The sequence below is a fragment of the Leucoraja erinacea genome, chromosome 30 (assembly GCF_028641065.1).
Source record: "Leucoraja erinacea ecotype New England chromosome 30, Leri_hhj_1, whole genome shotgun sequence".
NCBI lineage: Eukaryota > Metazoa > Chordata > Chondrichthyes > Rajiformes > Rajidae > Leucoraja > Leucoraja erinaceus.
Genome location: NC_073406.1, coordinates 7288202 through 7309981, shown reverse-complemented (window position 1 = coordinate 7309981; position 21780 = coordinate 7288202). Strand labels below are relative to the sequence as shown.

The 21780-nt window shown below is 41.7% G+C and overlaps 1 protein-coding gene across 1 annotated transcript; it reads right to left on the bottom strand.

Moving 5' to 3' along the window:
* Window positions 1-1917: 1917 nt before the first annotated feature.
* LOC129711592 (telomere zinc finger-associated protein-like) lies at window positions 1918-20209 on the bottom strand. Its single transcript, XM_055659330.1, is given in 11 exon segments — window positions 1918-2316; window positions 3357-3445; window positions 3965-4129; window positions 5012-5148; window positions 6745-6899; window positions 7924-8010; window positions 11972-12064; window positions 14618-14729; window positions 16585-17554; window positions 19867-19899; window positions 19902-20209. Coding segments are annotated over 11 exon segments (2325 nt in total). The 5' UTR covers window positions 20062-20209; the 3' UTR covers window positions 1918-1992.
* Window positions 20210-21780: the final 1571 nt, after the last annotated feature.

Here is a 21780-nt window from a genome sequence, read left to right as displayed (position 1 = left end):
GCATTGGTTAATGTACAGTATTTTACATTTAAACGTTAATGCTAACTTAATACTTGAGTCTGTGTACCTTTTAGTATGGGTTTTGGATGGGGGGGGGGAGGTAACATTCTTTGAATCTCATGGAACTGTTGCAAAGTCATTGCCCAATTAAATTGTACTCTTTGGATGGTAAGTAAATGTATGTATTGTTTCAGAGTGCCAGTTTCAGGTTCCTTCATATGTGAAAGAGGCAAAGTTTAAAGAGGCAAGATTATTTTTACACAAGGTAGTGGGTTCCTGGAACACATTGCCAGGGGTAGTGTGGGAGGCAGAGATGATAGTAGCATTCAAACTTGTTTTTTTGTTGTGCACATGGATATTCTGAAAATGGAGGGATATGTCACATGTTCAGGCAGATGAGATTAGTTTAGTTTGGCGTTATGTTCAGCACGGACATTGCAGGCAGAAGGACCTGTTCCTGTGCTATATATATTTTTTATATTATATGTTCATACACATCAGTATCCCACTATCACAATGAAATGATGGTTAGTTAATCATTTGGTTGTTATGAACCATTTTGCCACATCAAATATATTCTGCTCCTGTTTGGTGCATTGGACTCTTAAAGTAAAAACAACAGCAACGCAACCTGGAACTAATGTTGAATATTATCAAGCAAAGAAGTACGAGGACAGGAACGGATCTGGGAATCTCCTGTAAGTATTTTTGTTCATCTTCCAGGCTCACTAAAATGACTTGGGCACTAGCGAAGAAAGTGGTTTATAGTTTGACTTTTGTGCAGAAAATGTCCTTCAAGTTTTACTTCACACATACAAACATTCAATAATTCTCACTGGGATTTGAATCTGTTCCCAGGATGTACTCTGCTTGCTACCAACATTGTAGGCCTTATTTTACATACTGTTGTTCATGTTTAGGTACTGCTCTTCTCACAACCGCTTGATTGCAGCTTGCAAGTTTTGAGGAAATGAGTTGCGTATCTCTTTATACTGCTTTGCTACAACCAACCATTTAATTATTTCCTAGTGTTTCTGTATTTCTATACGGCATCATGCTTGCTTCCTGTGCTTATGTTGCAGTTCAAAGGTGAGACAAGTAGATGGCACCAATGTTCATTCACTATCTCTAAATGACAAATCCGGTGCAACCTCTATCTAAAAGCATCTGCTGCTATATTTGCAAGACCTTAAACAGATAACATTCAACTTCACAAGAAAAATGAAGCGTGGCCCCTAAACCACAAATTTCTGAAGAAATTCAAAAACATTTCTACACAGCAGAAAGTCACTGCTAATAGATGGAGATGAGGCCAAGATTAATGGTGTTGAGTCTGAGGTTGGGGGAAAGTAAAGGCAGGAAAGATAAAGAGGGGGGAAGAACATGGTGGTGCTGCTGTGAGCAACCATGATAAATCATTGGTCAACTATGATTTTGCATGGACAGCAATTACAAGAGCTTAAAAGATTAAAACATATTTCTCAGTGCTGGTTTAATGACTATGTCTGTTTTGAATATTGGCTGATATTACTCTCCCCATCTGCACCTCTGCAGGTCCATGCATTGTCAGGCTGTTTCTGGGATTTGAGGCACACAGCACTGCAGTATTTTTCAATTTTAAACTTCAACAATATTTATTCATGGGTTGTACCAAAAAGTGTTTTATAATCAATATAAGATACTTTTTTTTTTTAACATGCAGTGATATTCCTTATTGAGATGAATAATCTGTTTAGCTGGGACTGTTAGCAAGGGCCCGGGCCCTCGTGTTTTAACAGTGACACCTCAAATGGAAGAGTTCCCTGACTTTTGACTGGAGTACATGCCTAAGTTAAGGTATAAAAGGAGTTTTTTTTTTACTGAAGAGACTGCTGATGAATGAAGCTACTGAAAGAGTAGAAATGGCAGTCAGCAAATACTTATAAAATCATTTTATTTACATGCTTCGTAAGAAGTTAATTTTAAGGTGATTCATATTGGGGCAACAGGTCGCTATATCTCAACGATGGTAATCTCCTCTACATAAGTGTCAGTTTCACTGGCCGTTGACATCACATTCTCTTCTGGGTGGTAGTTTCCATTGTCCAGGAATCGCTGGACAGAGAGTTCTCTGGTGTCTGTGTTCTGACTGGTCAGCTCTTTTGCATCTGTGGGAGGAGGAGCAGCAGCCACGGATGGCTGGTCTGCTTGAGGAGCTTCGAGCACCTCCGTGTCTCCCTCTTTCTCATTAGGAACGATAAGATTCCGAAGCCTCCTCTGACGGGGACTGTAGTTTTCCACTCGCCCATGTATGTCCATGTGTCTCCTCAGGTGAGCCTATGTTTGAGAAAAATCAACATTGGTCGCATATCAAAGGATCTACTCCATATTTACAGTGCCTTTAATATAGCAGCAGGTCCTGAGGTGGGTCATAGAAACACAAAGACCAACATGGAACCACAGGAAGACATTAGGACACTAGCTAAAAGTTAACTAGGCATATATTAATAACTAGGATAATTATGTGACAGTTTAAGGTGAGTAGTGCTTAAGACCAAGACAGCAATAGATTAGAGCAAAAAGTGGGGAAACAGCCTAGACGAGGTTTGGCAGGGAGGATGCACAGGGTTGAGAGAGAGAGAGGGCAGGTGCTGAAATAAAAACGGAAATGCTGGATTCACAAACCTGTGGATCTTCAATCTGAAAATTTTAACCATTTCTCTTTCCACGGATGCTGCCTGACCTGAGTGCTTTGAACACTGTTTTGGAATCACAGCAACTGCAGTTTTAAATTTTCAATTACCAAAGGTTGTTTTGGAGTTTGTGATAAAGGCCAAATACATTTGTTTATCGTCATAACTACCTAAAGGACAAACAGAACTGGAGTTTTGAAAAATAAAATTCTTAAAGGTCTTCCTTTAAAATACTGCCAGTGTCCCATTTTATTGCACCATTTTCTAAGTGTGCTTCTACATCTGCTTAGATCACTTGCTTCCCAATGAGTAGCTAAATAGGCACCAAGGTTAAATGGAGTTAATTATATCAAATAGATCAGGTAAAAGCTGACCTGTCAGCTGAACAAATCTATGGTTTATGCTCCACATGAATCTCTCCAGTCCATCTCAGCTTATCACCTCTTCTTTCTCCCACACAACCTTTGCCAACTTCCCTTTCGATAGATGTGCCAATCGGCACAGGTACTACGGTTCAGGCTATGAAATGGAGTCGCTGAGTTTCACTCGATTGGCAGTGCTTGGCTCTTCTCTACCTAAACACAACCACCTCGCCAGGTAATCACAATGCAGGAGTGAACAAACACAATCATTTGAACAACTCTGTTCTACTTTAAAGTGTCTCAGCAGTCAAGGAAGACTCACCTGTCGAGTGAATTTGTAACCACATTCACTGCACTCGAACTTCCTCACCCCTTTGTGTCTTCCGACATGAACACGCAACTGATCAACGGCTGGAATAAAGATGGAACATCTTAAAACTGAATGTCAACACCGACCCCAACACCCTTCCCGAGAGCAGAATTCCCCAGAGATTTGGCCTTCTTTCTGGAATGGTGTGGAAATGGCCGACACAGAGTTGTATCAGTGCCATACAGCCACCTATATTGGACCTTGGTTGAATGCAAGAGGGAAATCAATCACAAAATAGTCGGAGAGGGGCTTTCTAACCAATTTTCCCCACGATTCCTGGAATACAAGTCCCTTTCCCACTAATTTCACTCCAAAGTGACAAATTTCAGATGTATTGAGGAGGGGAATCGATCGTGTGTGCAGCAACACACCTGGACAGTTAAGTTATGGTGGGGAAGGAAGAGTAAACACAGAGAATGGAGTTATCCTGTTTTGGTGTTAATGTTAGCTGCTGTGTTGGAGGTTAATCCTATTCCTGGGGATTGGAGCGAGGATGAAAAAGCAGAGCAAGGCTAGAACTCGTAACAAATAACTTCTAATTCCAGCACAACCAGCTTTACCTTTGAAGGTCTTCCCACAGATGTTGCAGTCGTGCGGACGACCCTCCTGGTGCTTGCTGGCCATGTGACGATGGAGAGGTCCCCTCTCCGTAAACCTTCGGTTACAGATCTCACAGCCAAACGGCCGCTCACCCGTGTGGGTCCTATTGTGTTTGTCCAGACTCGCTGGTGAAGATAGGAGATTGTTAATACAGTACAAAATGGGGATTACTTTCCAAATTTCAGGATCAAAAATCACATACCCTAAATTCACTTGGTCTTCCTACAGCACTCTCCTAGATACTCCATAAAACCATTGTCTTATTCATGCTTGGGACAAGGACACTGGTAAAGATATCTTCCACTGTCTGCCACTGGATGGGATGCCCAGAGGTGGAAGTGGACATTCATCTGGAACTGTTGAAATCCACTAAAGAAAGCAGTTCCATTGCTGTAGGAGGAGTTGTATATCTCAAGTAAGCATTTCTAAAAAGGACTCTGGACCAGCTAGATTTAACATCTTAGTAATACTTTTTAATGGCATTGGCTGTTATTCAACTGTGGAAGGCATCTCACAGCCCAGTCTTCAGTAATCATTGAGTGAGTGGTAGAAACAAGGAACTGCAAATGCTGGTTTACCTTAAAAAAAAAAAAAGGAAGTACTGTACTGGAATAATGTAGTGGGTCAGGCAGCATCCCTGGAGAACATGAGGTGACGTTCCAGGACAGGACCCTTATTCTTCAGAAAGATCCTGACCTGAAATATCACCTATCCATGTTCTCCAGGAATACTGCCTGACCTGTTGAGTCACTCCAGCACTTTGTGTCTTTTTTTTTAAATTACTTGAGAGCAGAAGCCCCAGCTGACCCCTCTCCTTTCCAGTCCAGCAGAACCGATTCTTTGCTGCACTCAAGAGTGGCCGAGGTACCTAACCAGCTTGGAGCACCAGGACTAGAATTGCCTTACTGTAGTACCGGCTGATGAATCTATCCACCCTGCTGCCGTGGGATCCTTCGTTTGGGACACAGGATCTAAGTTGGGCTCCTCACGACCCACGAGGCACTCACCTTGGATCCTGAAAGTCTTCCCACACAAATGACATTGGAATGGTTTCTCCCCTGTATGCGTCCGCAAATGCACATTCAGATTGCCCTTCTGGGTGAACCCACGGTCACAGAATTCACAAATGTATGGCCGTTCATTCCTGTAACACCAGTGCAAAAATAAAGTGAATGTTAACCTTCTCCACCAATCCCTCTCCTACTGCAACCAATGGCACTAAAACATTTGGCTGTGTGTGGCACAACCAACTACCACTTTTCCCTTCTTTATGACACTGATGACACTTGGATAATAGTTTAAAATATTTTAAAAGAAACATCCATGGAAATGTTTTTATTAAAAAAGATTGGTTGCTATATTTTGCAGTTGAGATGATTTAAGTAATTGCTCCACGCAGCTCGAGACTGGCCAGCAACCATTAATCCCCTTCCTAAACCTCAACAAATCAGAGACACAGGAGCAGTGGAAAAACAAACTTTAGAAAGAAGAGCAATGGCCTTTAATCACACAATTGACAGTTCAGAATCATGTAGCCATCGTACCAGTGCCTACTCGCTCTTAAAGACCTGTCCAGTTAGTCCCACTCCTGGACTCTTTCTTTATGAGTCGACAACTTCCATTGTTGCAGTCATTCCTCCTCCCTCCCCTCCCCCCACCCCCTGAAAGTCACTGCTCTCATTACTTTCATCTGGTGAATCCCAGACACACTGCACATCTATCTGCTGGTTCTTATCAGAATTTTACCTTAACATTAAAATTGTTTTGAAATTGTAATGAAACTCTGACAGGCCTGGAGTAACTGTATCAGTTTGTAATTATCACTATGCTGGGCCAGTGATATTTTGCTGCTCATCTCGTATCCACCAATTGTACAAACAGGAACCAGAAACATAATCCTGCGTTATTGCCAAATATTAGAAAAATAATTTGTTTCACTGTTGAAAATGTGTAATTAAGGAACTGGAGCATCTAAATCAGCCTGGCAGTTGACTTTTGTGATGTCTTATTTATTAGTCTCTCAATCACATGCAGTAGATATGCTGGCTATGTGGTTGTAATGGGACACACTGTTCCTGCTCCCTAGGTATAGGAGACTAAGGTGTACGAACAAGTGAGCTAACTAAGGGTGTACCAGTGCATCTTTTGATTTAAAAAAAATAGTAAAATTCAGTCGTATGTAAATTAATTTGCACAGGCCTAGTTTTTGAACCTAGTACAAAAGATACATTTTAACAATAGAAAGCTTACATTTGGGAAAGGTCTCTATCCATTCATTTCTCTCAGGTCACCAGCTAATTACAATTAATTTTGAGTCATTGCCCAGTCCATCCAAAATCTCTCCATAAATGCCCCATGATTCTCTGCAAACCCAACCCGTTTCAAAGATATTGATTTTACTGGAATAGCTCACTATTTTGTTTTCTAATGTTTTATTCTGTTAAGTTCACATTGACGGCTGAACTATTAATTTGTGTAACAAGGAACTGCAGATGCTGTTTTACACTGAAGATAGACAGACAATGCTGGAGTAAGTCAGCGGGTCAGGCAGCATCTCTGGAGAAAAGGAATGGGTGACATTTGGGTCAAGACATCTTCATCAGACTTATTCATTTGGACCATTTGATCTTCCCAGCTCCCAGCATTTCAAAATGTTAGCTAAATGAGGTGCTGTGCTGAACTCACCCACGTGCACCCCTCGCTGGTTAAGTAATGGGAAGCCGCTGCACACGAACTGTACCTGTGCTTGGACTTTATGTGCATCTGCAGGCCATGGCGGGTGGAAGCCCTGTGACCACACTCCTCACACACAAACAGCTTCTCTCCCTGGTGTCTGGACAACTCGTGCTGATGTAAGTCGGTGCGGGAGAGGAAGCATTTGGAACAAGCAGGACACTGAAAATCAAGACACACTACACGTTAGTTGTTTACCAATCCATCTTTGCAGTAGCGGGGAGGGTGTTACCGTGTCATAGAGAGAGACAGAATCACACAAGATGACAGATTCACAGTGAGTGATCAATGACTCAGACTGGGTTACAGTGAGCAGTTGAGGACAAGGGACCATTCTCCACATGATATTTATACCAAGCACACAAAAGCATTTTGAACTATCCCGGTTATGCCCACTGCTGAACATCTATGTATTTTCCAGCAAGATCACCGAGTAGTAATCAAACTCCAAGCATCGGATCACTAAGATCGACCCTCACACCTATCTGGTTTCCCTGGGCTGCTATTTGCTCAATCAATACAAACCAAAAATTGAAGCAAGCTGGTGATGGATTTACTAAATGAACCCTTGATATTCTTTGCGAATCCTTTGTGATATTTGATGAATCTCCTCTTCGCGGATCCCTCCATTTGGAACCCTCTCATTTCACAATCTAAAAATCAAACTCACCAGTGGTGCCGTGTAGTTGCCAAGTGCCATAACTCCAGCATGCCCTTCAGCAATAGAAATGCATTTACCAGCATTGTTCAAATGTTACACACTAGAATTAAAAAATCTCAGGGCAGCAAATGAATGGGGAACTCCAGGTGTCAACTCCAGGTGCCCCACAATTAGCAAATTATTTCCAATTGGAATTGGTCTGTTGTGGTCATTGGGTCAAACCTCTGGAAGATCAGACCAAAGAAAGCAAGGCCACCTCGGAATCCACATCTAATCACCCTTGACTGAGGGACAGAGCAAGGAAAAAAAAGTGCTTCGTGGTAGTGCCCATTCCTGTCCTACCAGCATTTACACCTCTCCTATTTATCCATCCCTTTTTCATTTTCTTGTACCCATCCTACTTCAGTTTGCTATTCATCTCATGATGATGCTATCCAGGTTTGCCTTTATCAAGAGTACCTTGTTTGTGGGGCTCTCGTTTGCTAGCGAGAGAATATAATGTTAAACTTACTTTTTTTTACTCACCGGGAATGGTTTTGGTGCGCCGTGAGATTTAATCATATGACTCTGCATGTCTTTCTTCTGCATGAATTGCTGAGGACATGAGGGGCACTAGAAGGGTTAAAACATGCAGAAAATCAGAGTTGCAGGGAGGTGTTACCTGTATTAAAAAACATGTTTCCAACATCAGGAATGGCAGTGTGGGATCTCTGTGCTAAACATTTGTGGCACAGTGATCACAGCTACAGCCCAATAGTGTTTGGTTCCTGCAGTACATATTCACATTATCCCTGCATCAACTGTCTATACTAGGCATGTTCTTTGGAATTTCTATTACCATTCAGTAAATAATGTAATAACTCTTTAAAAACTGGTTGGACTCCTACTGCAGTAATAAGGTCAACTCTGGTCATTTTAAAGATGCCAATGCTTTGGAAGGAGTGCAGAACCAATTTGCTGTAAAGGTAACGGGGATAATGAAATGTTGATGTTAGCTTCTCCGTGTGCCTGTTCTCCTTAGACCAGAGAACTGCTCACTTGCTTGGAAAGGAGGTTGAGGGAGAACTGAACCCAAACAGATTCAGAAGAAGAGGAATCAAAGATGCAAATGAAAAACAAAAAAATATGGGCCATGTTTTGAAGGCAGAGGAAACCAAGGTTAGAAAATGGAACAAAAAAGTATTTATGTATTTAACTACATGTACTTGAGATATTTATATATTTCACTATGAGGGAGTCCAGGCAGAAGTACAGGAACCCCCGAGAAGGGTCAACCGATTTACCGATACACCGGTGGCAGTTCAACATTCAGGGGAGGGTTCACAAAAATAAGATACAAGCTGAAGAAACACTTCTACATGCGAGCAGGAAAATTATGTCCAATGAAGCAATATTAATTGAACTGAAAAGCAAATGATAAATGATACTCCTGTAAATGCACTTACACAGTCAGAAGCAGAAGATCAAATGTGAAGGAAGTTTCTGAGAATTGCAAAATAAACAGTGGTAGAGGAACTTCCATTAATCAGTGTAAATTAGAAAAGTAATATTTTTAAAACGCTCCACAATTCTTAGAAGTGCATTCTGAGCAAATAATATGCAGCTAGCACTGGAATGAATTGCAATGCAAAGTCTGGGGTTAAAGCTAGTCAGGAGAACAGGGTATTGGGAAAATGCCATGATTCTGAATTGCTCTTTTAGATCAAAGGCAAAATAATTCTACCGAGATGTAATGTAACTAGAGGAGTGTAAACGATTATATGAAGGAGAATGAGCAACACGGTAGTGTAGTGGTAGAGCTACTGCCTAGGGCCAAATTCAATCCTGACTATGGGTGCTGTCTGTACAGAGTTTGTACATTCTCCCCGTGACCTGCACGGGTTTTCTCCAAAATCTTTGGTTTCCTCCCACATTCCAAAAACTCCTGGTCTGCACGGACTCGGTGGGCCGAAAGGCCTGTTTCCGTGCGGTTTCTCTAAACTAAACTAGAATCAAGATCAGAGCAATGGGTCCTATTCAAGCAGAAGTATTTGGGTTCAGGGAAAAGAGGAAAAGGGACTGGATCTTCCAAATCCAAAATCTTAGAAATCCAAAATAAATACTGAAAATACCCAGCAGCTTAGGCAGCAAGCTGTGCAAAGAGCTTCCAATGAAACCTGTCATCAGAATTTGCAAAAGGTGGACATCAAACATGGCCTGGGTATCAGATGGGGAGGGTTGAAGAGAAGATCTAAACATTGTTATAACTGGGGGATATAGAACACTGGAATGTTAACTCCGCCTCCCGCATCTCCCCCCCCCCCCCCCCCCCCCCCCCCCCCCCCCCCCCCCCCTAAATCAAGTTCCCTGGATGTAGAACAAAAGCAGGAGGAAGCAAAAGATAGGGAAACTTATACAGCATAAAACCATGGAGAATAAAACCACTGAGATTAAAATAGAAAGAAAAACTGCAAGAGATCATAATATAGTTGGTAATAGAAATATCAAAAGAATACATGAGTAAAATAAAAACTAAGGAAAGACTAGGACCTACTAGGAACCAAAGAAGGTACCTCTCTGGTGGTGGAAAGTGGGTATCATTCTCAATGAATACTATGTGTGTGTCCTCATAAAATGAAACAATGCAGATAGTCTAGTAATGGAATAGGAGAGTTAAGATATTGTATCGGATAAACTTGGCAAATGACAAAACTGCAAGGGATTTAATTCTTTGAAAGTAGACACAAATCACAAGGCCAGAACTAAATGCATCCCAGACCACTACGAAATGGGAAGAAATAAAAGGTTCGGACCATTTTCAAATGTCTCTGGACATGGGCAAGGCGTCAGAAACCAGGAGAACTACTGCACCATTGTTTGGAAAAAAGATGGGAAAGGGTTTGACAGAGTATTTGCTTGCCACAATCCAACTTCAGTAGTGGGAAAGTCCCTGAAAACACTGAATAGATTAATCAAGGATCATCAGCATGGATCTACAGTACATGAGCATTGTGTCTAGATTCAGATTCAGATTCGAACTAATACGATTAAGTTTTGAGCAGATATCAAGGAGGCTAGAGTATAGCACAAAACAATACCGATGTTACACATGAAGATGTTGGCAAAATCCACATGTCAAATGGAATTGCCCTGGATCTTAATTTTCATCCCACTGGTCTCTGCAATCAATGAGTCACCCTTCACAATTTTCATCAGCTCCAACGAGATTTCACTTCCCAGACACATGTCAGCATTTCAAAAGGATCACTTCCTCGAGACTCTTTGATCTCTCTCTCTGCTCTTCCGTCTCCACCAACCACTCATCTCTTGGCACTTTCCCACACAGGAAATGCGAAACATGTCCTTTCACCTCTTCTCTCCACACACTCAAAGACGCAAACAATCATTTCAGCTGAAGCAATGATTCATGTGGACATTTTCCCAATCTTATTTTATAGCATTCAGTGTTCCCAATGTGGTCCCTCTACAACGGAGATGTAGATTGGGCGATCGCTTGGGGTATGTGTGTGGGGGGGTGGGGGTAACTTTAAAATCTTTCCCCTGCACGGGAGACCCGACCTTTTCTTTGTCGGGTCTCCGTGTCGTTGGGGCTGCAACGTGGAGCGGCCTCCAACAGGTACGACCTGGGGTTCTAGCTGCGGAGCTGCCGACTACTCACCGTCACGGGGCTGGCCGAGTCCGGAGCAGGTGGAGCGGTGGTGGAGCGCTGCTGCCACCCGACCTTCGGAGATTCGGAGGCTGCAACTGCGGGTCTGGCGGACGGCGGCACCGGGAGCCCGCGGGTCCCTGCTGGGAGACCGCTTTTCGGGGTTTCCACAACGGCGACTTCTCCCGCCCGAGTTGCGGGGTTGAAGAGCACCTGAGCGGGGCCTTACAGCATCGCCCCGCGCAGCTTGGAATGGCCGCGGGACTTTGCGACCTTGAACTGTTAGTTCTGCTTCACATCCAGCTGTGATTTTAGCTAATTTTTTCTCCCTGGATTTGCATAGCCCAAGCTGCTGGGCATGTCCCACAGTCCTGCTAATAGTGACACAGGCATATAACTTTCGTCCTGTCTATTCCTCCACCACTTTCCCAGCAACTTTAAACTAACGTACGTTCCCTCTTTTCCAGTTCTGATAGTCTTGGCCTGCAATGTTAATTCACTTTTCACAACTGCTGCCTACCTTCTGAGCGTTCCCAGAATTGTCTAATATTATTTCCAATTTCCCACATCAGAAGGATAATTTTTATTTTATTTTTCCACGTGGCAAACTGATCTTTAATGAGAAAGCTCAGGGGATCCAAGGGGCAGTAACAAGTTGGATTGAATTTGGTTTGTATGATAAAAAGCAAAGAATAATAATTGTCTTAAGTTTTGGGAGCCAGAGGCCTTTTTCCAGTTTGATTCCAAAAACTTAGTCCTAAATAATTTACCTTGTGTACTACATATCAACGTTTTAGCATTAAGCTTTTTTCCCACACACCCTTCCTCCTTGTCTAACTCAGGCTTAATTGTAGCTCCAGAAGCGAACTCAGCTGAGATCCGTTAACTCAGTGCAAATCAGTCAGCCTGAAAATAATAAGGACCTACCTTGAAGGGCATCTCACCTGTGTGAGATACCAGGTGGTTCCTTAGCTCAAACCTTCCTTTAAATGTTTGGTTACATTCAGGACAAGTGTAAACCTGTGGGGAAGTAAAGCATTTAAGATTGTGGTCAGAATTATATCTGTATAAAGAAAGAAGATGCCCAAGAGGCCAGTTTGTACATTGCCTTCAAGTTGCCGTAACTTCCTAACAGAATACAGCATGGATAGAATGGGCACTTGCAAGGAGTTTACAGATGATGGTAGGTTCAGTCAAAAGCAAGTTTGAGGATTTCTGCAACTGATGTAGACAAGGACAAATGCCAGAGGCAGAACACAACACAACACAAGGTGGGCTGCAGCAATGAGCCTTTGTATAGAATTGTAGATAAAAGACTCAAACTTATAAAATGGATCAACATATGATGAGCGTTTGACAGCACTGAGCCTGTACTCGCTGGAGTTTAGAAGAATGAGGGGGGACCTCATTGATATGTATCGAATAGTGAAAGGCTTGGATAGAGTGGATGTGGAGAGGATGTTTCCACTAATGGGAGAGTCGAGGACTAGAGGTCATTGCCCCAGAATTAAAGGACTTTCTTTTAGGAAGAAGATGTGGATGAATTTCTTGAGTCAGAGGGTGGTGAATCTGTGGAATTCTTTGCTACAGAAGGGTGTGGAGGCCAATGGATATTTCTAAGGCAGAAATAGATAGATGCTTAATGTCAGGGGTTATGGGAGAGAAGGCAAGAGAATGGGATTACGAGGGAGATAGATCAGTCATGATTAATATACAGAGAAGACTTCATGGGCCGAATGGCCTAATTCTTTGAAGTGTCCACCGGGTGGCGCCGTCAGCCTCGCCAACAGTCTGTCTGTCTTTTGTCTTTTTTGTTATTTTTAGTGTTTTAAAAGTATATGTTAATGTTCTCTGGTTTGTTTTATGTGGGAGGGTGGGAAGGGGGTCGATGGAAACTTTTTTCAATCTCTTACCTTGCCGGAGATGCAACTGTTTTCCAGATCGTATCTCCGGTCAGTCTGCGACCTAACATCATGGAGCTGGCAGCCTTGCTCAAGACTGACTTTGAGCCCCACCGCGAGGCAGTGGACTTACCATCAGAGCCTGCGGTCCCTTGCCTGGGATCGACGCTCCAACCGGCCTGCGGATTTCAACATTGAGCCGCTCGTAGTCTCGGTTAGAGACTGATGTCGGGAAGCTCCAAAGTCGCAGGGGAGTCGAGATCCCCCCCCCCGATGCGGAGGGCTCGACCGTCGGTTGTGGGAGCCAAGATTGCCCCGACAACGGAAGGCTCGAGTGCCCCGACCGTGGGAGACAAAGAAGGGAAGAAGACTGAACTTTATTTGCCTTCCATCACAGTGAGGAATGCGGAGGAGTCACTTTGGTGGATGTTTATGTTAAAAATTTATTTGGGTGCCTTGTTGCTCTTTGTTGGTTGTCTGTATGGCAAATGAAATTCCTGGTATGTTGCAAAACATACTTGGCTAATAAAGTACTATTATCATTATGATTCTGCTCCTATCACTTATCACCTTATAAAGCCACCTGCAAAATCTTAAACATTTCAAAGACTTCCGAGCTAAACAAGTAATTTTCAAGATGTGTGGGAAGGAACTGCAGATGCTGGTTTACACCGAACATACACAAAATCCAGACATTGCAGGAATCAAGGACAGAATTTGAAATTAGATCTTAGTGGCGAAGGGGCCAGACCACAAAGCATGCATGAACAGGATTTCTAGATATAGTCATGATATTTCAATGTTATACCCAAGACTTACAAAACCTACAATATAGCTTGAAATGGCCTTTTTAGAGTGGAGACAGAATTTACCTCAAATACATAGCTTGCCCACTTGCAAGGCTGAGGCTGAAACCCATCCCAGAGATTAAGGTACAGAGTTTACACCAGGACTCCAGTGTTGCACAATATATTTTAATAACAGCATTATGCTTAAATTCTGTCTGCTTTTTTAGCTGCTAAAAGATTCAACAACATTGGAGGTTGAGGGAAGACTTGATTAAATTAAGAGAAGCATAAACAGGGTAGACAGTCACAACCTTTTCCCCAGGGTGGAAATGCCCAAAACGAGAGGGCATAGGCTGAAAGGGGGGGGGGTCTAATGGAGATGTGTAGGGCAAGTTATTTTTTTACACAGAGTGGTGGGAGCCTGGAACACACTGCCAGGGGTGATGGTGGAGGCAGCAACGATAGTTCATTCAAAGTAAAAAGAATTCTGGTGATTATCACACTACTCTTTGTAGTAGCTGCTATATTTCTGACTAAACTTTAAAAGAGTAATTTCTATAAATAGACTGTACATGAAGCAGTACAAATGAAAGTCCCCATTTCTTTAATTCTTGTTCCTTTCAATTTGTTCAGACTTTAAACGCGATCAGAACAGATAATTATAATATAGGGTTTATTCCCCCAGATGACCACAGTATTAGTTACTAAATGCAGAAATTTAATAGGACCATTAAAACAAATTAGTCAATAAACAGGAGAGGCAAGAACTTCAAGAACAAATTGGTGCCAGAAATGCATGAATGTTAAAATATGATGACAAAATGAGGTAAAAATAAAAAGATCCTTGCAATTGAAAAAGTTACTGAGAAACCTGGATTCCATACCACTCCCGTCCTGCTGATGCAATTCCTAGCCTCGTGTTTAAGCAGATTTTCTTTCCTGAAGTAGCATTTTTCACACTTGCTGCATTTAAAGGGCTTCTCTCCTGTGTGTTTTCTAAAGGTTAAAAACACGTTAGAAATTAGTTTTAGAGTTATCAATATTAAATAAAAGCCACCTCAGTATTAGGAATACAATCATAAAATACACAAAAATCTGCAATATAAAGATGGTTACTTTCCATTTGTCTAGCTAAGTGCAGCACCATAAATATCCAAGAAATTTGAACTCCGTGTGGGACTAAACACCATCAGGATTAACAAACCATGCAACTGCTACAATCATTTATTTTCTTCACCACCAGTACAGTATGCCCGAATGCATACTATCAACACAATGCACTGCAGTTGTTCTCTTAAAGCTCCTCCCAACCTCAACAAATTCCACCACCAAGGAGTACAACATCAAGGAGTACAAGGGCAAAGACATTTGACCAGTTAATGAGAGCAACAGAAACTCAGCGGGATAATCATCCAAATGAGCATATCTAGGTGACGACACTCTACTGCAGAATTTCTGAAAGTACTTTGACATTAAAAAGAAAAGCCAAGGCAACAGAATAATTAAGCCCATATTGTGCCTTATTGGTTTAAACAGACATCGTCAGCTCTGCCCCGGCATCAACTAAATTTTCCTGGAAAATCAATATCATTGCAATTATTTTAAAAACAGTATAGGAGCTCTTTTACTATTCTCTGCTATAGATACAATGAAACTCCCTTTAGCAGTCTTAATAAAAATTAGGGGGTTTCCTGGTCAAAGTACTTCAAGGAGGAGACTTATCAACACTTTCTCAAGGGCAGTAAATGCTGCCCTTGACTCAAATATCAACAATTCAGCAGAAATTGAATGGAATATAAGAAAATTGGAATTAACAGCCATTGGTCAGAATAGACAATAGACAATAGGTGCAGGAGTAGGCCATTCGGCCCTTCGAGATATGTGGAAATACGATTCAGGTTTACCATTTATATTCCGAGATAGCAACGTGTAACATTTCACAATTTTGAGTCACAAGTGTTTAATTGACATATGTACAGACAACGGAAGAATTAAATGCTTACTAGTAGCAGCACATTAGCGTAGTTGGTAGAGCTGCTGCCTCACAGAACCAGAGACCCGAGTTTGATCCTGATCTCGAATACTGACCATGTCAGTTTGCATGTTCTCGCTGTGCGACAAGGGTTTCCTATAGTTTTCTCAGGTTTGTAGGTTTATTGGCCTATGTAAATTGTCCCGATTGTGTAGCGAGTGGATGAGAAAGTGGGATATCATAGAATCAATCGGTGATTGATGGTCAGTGTGAACCCGGTGGACTGAAGGTCCTTTTTCCATACTATAGCTCTAAACTAACAGGCTTGTAAACACAATACTTATAGATAACATAATGAACAAAAAAAAATAATAATAAATTTAAAAAAAAAAACAATGCTAGTGCAAAAAGCCCGAAGTCCTTAGTGCAACCAAGTCAGTTCATAGTATAGTTAGTGTTTTGTAGTGTTCAACAGCCTGATGAATGTTGGGGCTACATGCACTAATCCTCTGGTGATAGAATTCAGATTGCTTGCTCAGATTCAACCATCACATCTGTGTTGCTTAGTCAAGCTTCTCCCTTCTCCACCCTCATCTTCTACTCCCATCCAAATGTGCCTTGGGTTCTCTTGTGAAGATTTCATCTTCTCCAAAAGATATAAAACAGAATAAGAGTATCTCTCTATAGCACGTTATTTTGCTTTAAAAAAAAAAGGATACTTCGGAGTAATTTCAGACCAGCAATTTTAACCCCAAACACAGATGGATTGTACATCATTCTCACCATCTGCAATTGTTATTGCATTGCATTAATACCCACAGATATACATTGCTCATGACTTTAACGACTAAAAATGGACCAGGAAGCCCATGAATTTACCTGTTGTGCACTTTGAGGTAATATTTGCTGAGGAACTTCTTATGACACGTTGGACACTCGATGGGTTCGCTCTTTCTGTTTGACGGGTCCGGGGCATTGCGCTTGGGTGTGCTCGCCACTAACGTGGTGTTTTCCAGCACGCCAGCTTTTCTCGGTCTCTTACAATTGTGTCTAGATGGAATGTAATCATGGTCCAGTTCACTCTTGTTCATACTTTCCTCATCGTCTTCCACTTTAATTATGTCCATGCTCGGGTCACTGGTACTCTCCACACTGTTCTCCTCACTGCTGTCTTCCGAGTTACTTTCTTTGGCTTTCTTCGACTGTTTAGAACTTGGGCTTCTGTGGGATTTCGAGGAATCTCTAGATCTTTTCTGAACACCAAGTGATTTTATTTTGTCATTCTGTTTGTTAGTGCGCAACTCAAATGGATGTTTCTTGTTGCACCTGGTACTCCTTTTGCCAAATTGTCCAAAATCACTCTTTGTGATTAGTTCCTCGAGAACTTTGATTTCTCCCGTTTGTGTTGTAGTGTCCACTGGTGCCGTCACTGGTCCACATCCATCTGTTTGTTGGTCACACACGGGCTCATCACTCTTCCTCTCATCATCTGCAAACTTCTGCTGATAATGGTGACAAGCTTGAACTGCATCAGGGATTGAGAGTTCCTCTGCTGCATTTAGCACCTTGGAAACATTTGTTTGCGTCAAATGAAGTTCGCCTGTGTATATAAAGTCAAACAGAAGGCCCAAAACGCCAGAGCAACTCTCAGGAAGGTTGATTTCACTAGACGTGCCAGTTCCATAGATATTGTGGAAGAAATTACTACAGCAAGCCAGGATACTGCGATGTGCGTTCAAACAGTAGCCTCCTAGGTCCAGAGATACATCACAAAATTTACCATCTTCCCTTTGTTTGTTCAATGCATTAAGAATTTTCTTGCTGTGTTCAGAAAAATGGTCTTGCATATCTTTAAAAAAGACAAAAGTGAGTTATTCTTCCTGTTTGCAATAGATATGCTTAATACTGTTCTGTTAGCCACTTAGGATACAGCACAGTTTAAACAGAATCAAAAGATAACACATTTAGTGCATTCAATAGTAACCTTAAAAAGAGGGGGGAAATAGAGAAAGGCACAAGGGAATTGCAGAGAAAAGAGTTCGCGGGAGGAGCCTAATTGGACTGTTCTTTTCCAATTATACCACTATAGTTCTAAACACATCTCACATTGTACCATCAAATACTCCTGAGGGAGGTATAGCACAATATTAATAGTTCCCCACACAGAGATGCAGTTTACCATGGCTCAATTAAGTATATCCATGGTATTTGTTGTTATTTCCTAGCCTGCACATCTAACTTGTCATTATTTTCTATTTTTTTCCCGCTGTTGCTCAAAATGTCACAAAGACAGTCCCTAGTTCCATGAATGTTTTGAGAGATTTTGAATGCCAAGGACTATTAATTCCTGTAAAAGTAAGGATTTTAATTAATTAATGTAAACTCGTCCACTTTCCATTGACGCCATAAACTAGAACAAACACAGCTACATCAATATCACAAGGTCTATATCGTAGGTAGACACAAAATTCTGGAGCAACTCAGCGGGACAGGCAGCATATCTGGAGAGAAGGAATGGGCGACATTTCGGGTCAAGACCCTTCTTCATACGGGCAGCCACATTGTACTTGGGGCAATAAAGCAATATAATGTTTATTTAGAAGCTTAGCAATAAGCCCAGGTAATGGAAAGGTAAGGTTTGGCTCAACACTGAGTGACTGGTGAATGGATGCTCAATTGGGACTGACAGCAATTGAGAGTGACAGGAAAGAAAATCATTCTTTCAAATGTATCCACACTTTAACAACAGCACCAACGTGCTTGCAGATGAGAATTATTGTCATGACCAGAAAAAAAATCTGACATTTTATAGGGTGCTTTTCATAAAATGTCCGATTAAAAACATATTTGACAAAAAGAAAATCGTCCCGAAGCAAATCCCAATAAGTTCGATTCCAAAGAAACGTGGGTTAGATTAACGGTTAAGAAATAAACGAGGGAACAAAAATAACCAATTTATAGTTATTTTAAAGAGAAGTGCAGAGGATTCTGTCGGCTTCCTCTCAAAGTAATCTCCACAATAAACAAATCTATTCTCTCAACTGAGCTGTGCAGAAATATTTTTAGGCAGATGACTTGCAAATTGACTGACCATGATTTCCTTGTTCTGCAGACACAAACATTTTATCGACAGTGCCAATTCATAAAATGTAGGAGCAGAATTCGACTATTCGGCCCACCACCATTCAATCATGTCTGCTCTATTTCTCCCTCTCAACCCAATCCTTCTGTCTTCTCACCGTAATCAATAACCTATAAATCTCCACTTTAAAAATACCCAGCAATTTGTTCTCACCAACATTTGTGGCAATGAATTCCACTGATTAACCACCCTCTAGCTAAAGTAATTCCACCTCAGCTCCATTCTAAAGGTACATCTTTTTATTCTGAGGCTTTGCCTTCTAGTCCTAGACTCGCCCACTACTGGAAACATCCACTCCACGTCCAGTCTATCTAGGCCTTTCATTATTGGATAGGTTTCAATTAGATTCCCCCCCTCATCCTTCGAATCGACAGCGAGTACAGGCCCAGAGCCATCAATTGCTCCACAAGTTAACCCAATCATGCCCAGGATCATTTGCGTAAGACTCCTCTGGCCACTCCCCATCACCAGCACAACCCTCCTCCCCAAAACTGCTGACAATATTTAAGATGTGTTCTCACCAGCACCTTATAAAGCCTCAGCATTACATCATTTCTTTTAGATTCTAGTCCTCTAGAAATTAATACTAACATTGGATTTGCTTTCCTTATTGCAGACTCACTTGCAAATTAATCTTTTGGGAATTCTGCACCACTCTTCCCATTTAGTAAACAGTCTATGCCTTTATTCCTTTTAGCAAAGTGCATGGCAGTACATTTGATAGTTATACTTTCGGGAACTTAATGGGTTTTGATTTTCAAGAATCATTATTATTTTATGTAAAAGTTTTTTCAAAGTAATTCTAATTTTAAACAAAAATCCATACACTTAAATAATCAGTAAACAATTCAGATGCATGGAAAAGCATAACAAACATGCAGTCAGTGTCAAAACCTTGAGATGAGTGAAGACTGTTGACACCCAACAAACCATCGCAAGCAGAAGAGACTGAAGGCTGTTTGGCAACATTGAGAAGGTTATATTTTGCCTTTTGGACAATTCAGTTAAGGTTTCTTTACCTGAAAGGGGGTGGTTTCTGCACAATTGGGGCGAATGTGACAGGAACAAAGATCACGACGTGCGCTCTGCAGTAAAACTGCTCTAAACCATCTTGAACCAGCTGTCAGAGGCTTCCTCCGAAATGCGCCTGCGCGGGCCAGCCGACCCCTGGCTAAACAACAGCGCCGGGCATGCTGGGTGATGCAGTCCACCATAGTTTATTGCAAACTTTTTCCTCCACCCCTGTCTCAAATTTGCCTCGCTCCTTTTGGAGTATTTCCATTTGTGGATAATTGCTAGTCCTTTCGTTCGGTCCAGCCGTAAAATACAGCCCACAACAGCCCCTGCCCGTTGCAGCATCACAAAATGGCGACCGGGTCACGTGCTGACCCGCGACCTCGGCCGCCATCTTGAAATGATTAATCTTGTAACCATGGAGACTAAAACTAGAAACCAGCCAGGGATAATATAACTTTCCCCAAGAATATATATCCATTTTTTTGCTTTGCAAATGCAAGGCATGTCTCCATCATAATTTAAAGACGTCCAAGTACAGGTTGTTATAACAAAAAACTGCCTTCAACTGACTCGTCATGTCTTTAAACAACCACATGGCCCGTTGAATAACATTAAAGTAGAATTCATGATAAAACAAAGTTTTATCAATATACAGGTAACATTCCTCGTGAGAATCAGAAAACCTCTGATGTAAAGTTACTGACCAATAACTCAACACCAAAGTACTGACCTAAAATGTGCAATGTGTAAATATTCTCTCACTATCCATCCTGTAAACTCTCAGAATTGTATATGCTTCAATGAGATCACCTTGGCTTTCATTCTTCTAAATGTAATTGGCTATAGGCCCAATTTACTCAACCTTTCTTTTATTCATCAATCCTTTCAACGAGCATCAAGCCAGTGAACCTTTCCTGCATTGCCTCTATTTATTAATTAGTTAATGTAAGTATTTAACGTGTGCAAACAGTGACATGTCTGCAATGCTAGTCAGTCAAATCATACTAACCTTAAATATGGGGATGTAAACTGCACAGTATTCCGGGTGCAATTTAACCAGAACCAAAGCCTAGAAAGCTGCATCAAGCTTCACTGTTTTTATACTCCATTTCTCGTGCAATAAACACCACCTTCGAGAAGTCTTCAAGTTTTATCTATTGGGAAAAGTTAAGCAGGGTTGGGAAACGAATAAAGTAGGAGGAGTCTCTTGAGAAGCATAAATATCAACATAAACCAAAGAGAGAGTGTGTAATGAGCATGCAACTGTATTACATAGAAACATAGAAACATAGAAATTAGGTGCAGGAGTAGGCCATTCGGCCCTTCGAGCCTGCACCGCCATTCAATATGATCATGGCTGATCATCCAACTCAGTATCCCGTACCTGCCTTCTCTCCATACCCCCTGATCCCCTTAGCCACAAGGGCCACATCTAACTCCCTCTTAAATATAGCCAATGAACTGGCCTCAACTACCCTCTGTGGCAGAGAGTTCCAGAGATTCACCACTCTCTGCGTGAAAAAAGTTATTCTCATCTCGGTTTTAAAGGATTTCCCCTTTATCCTTAAGCTGTGACCCCTTGTCCTGGACTTCCCTAACATCGGGAACAATCTTCCTGCATCTAGCCTGTCCAACCCCTTAAGAATTTTGTAAGTTTCTATAAGATCCCCTCTCAATCTTCTAAATTCTAGAGAGTATAAACCAAGTCTATCCAGTCTTTCTTCATAAGACAGTCCTGACATCCCAGGAATCAGTCTGTTATCTATTATCCCTGGTTACATAGAAACATAGAAAATACGCGCAGGAGTAGGCCATTCGGCCCTTCGAGCCTGCACCGCCATTCAATATGATCATGGCTGATCATCCAACTCAGTATCCTGTACCTGCCTTCTCTCCATACCCCCTGATCCCTTGTT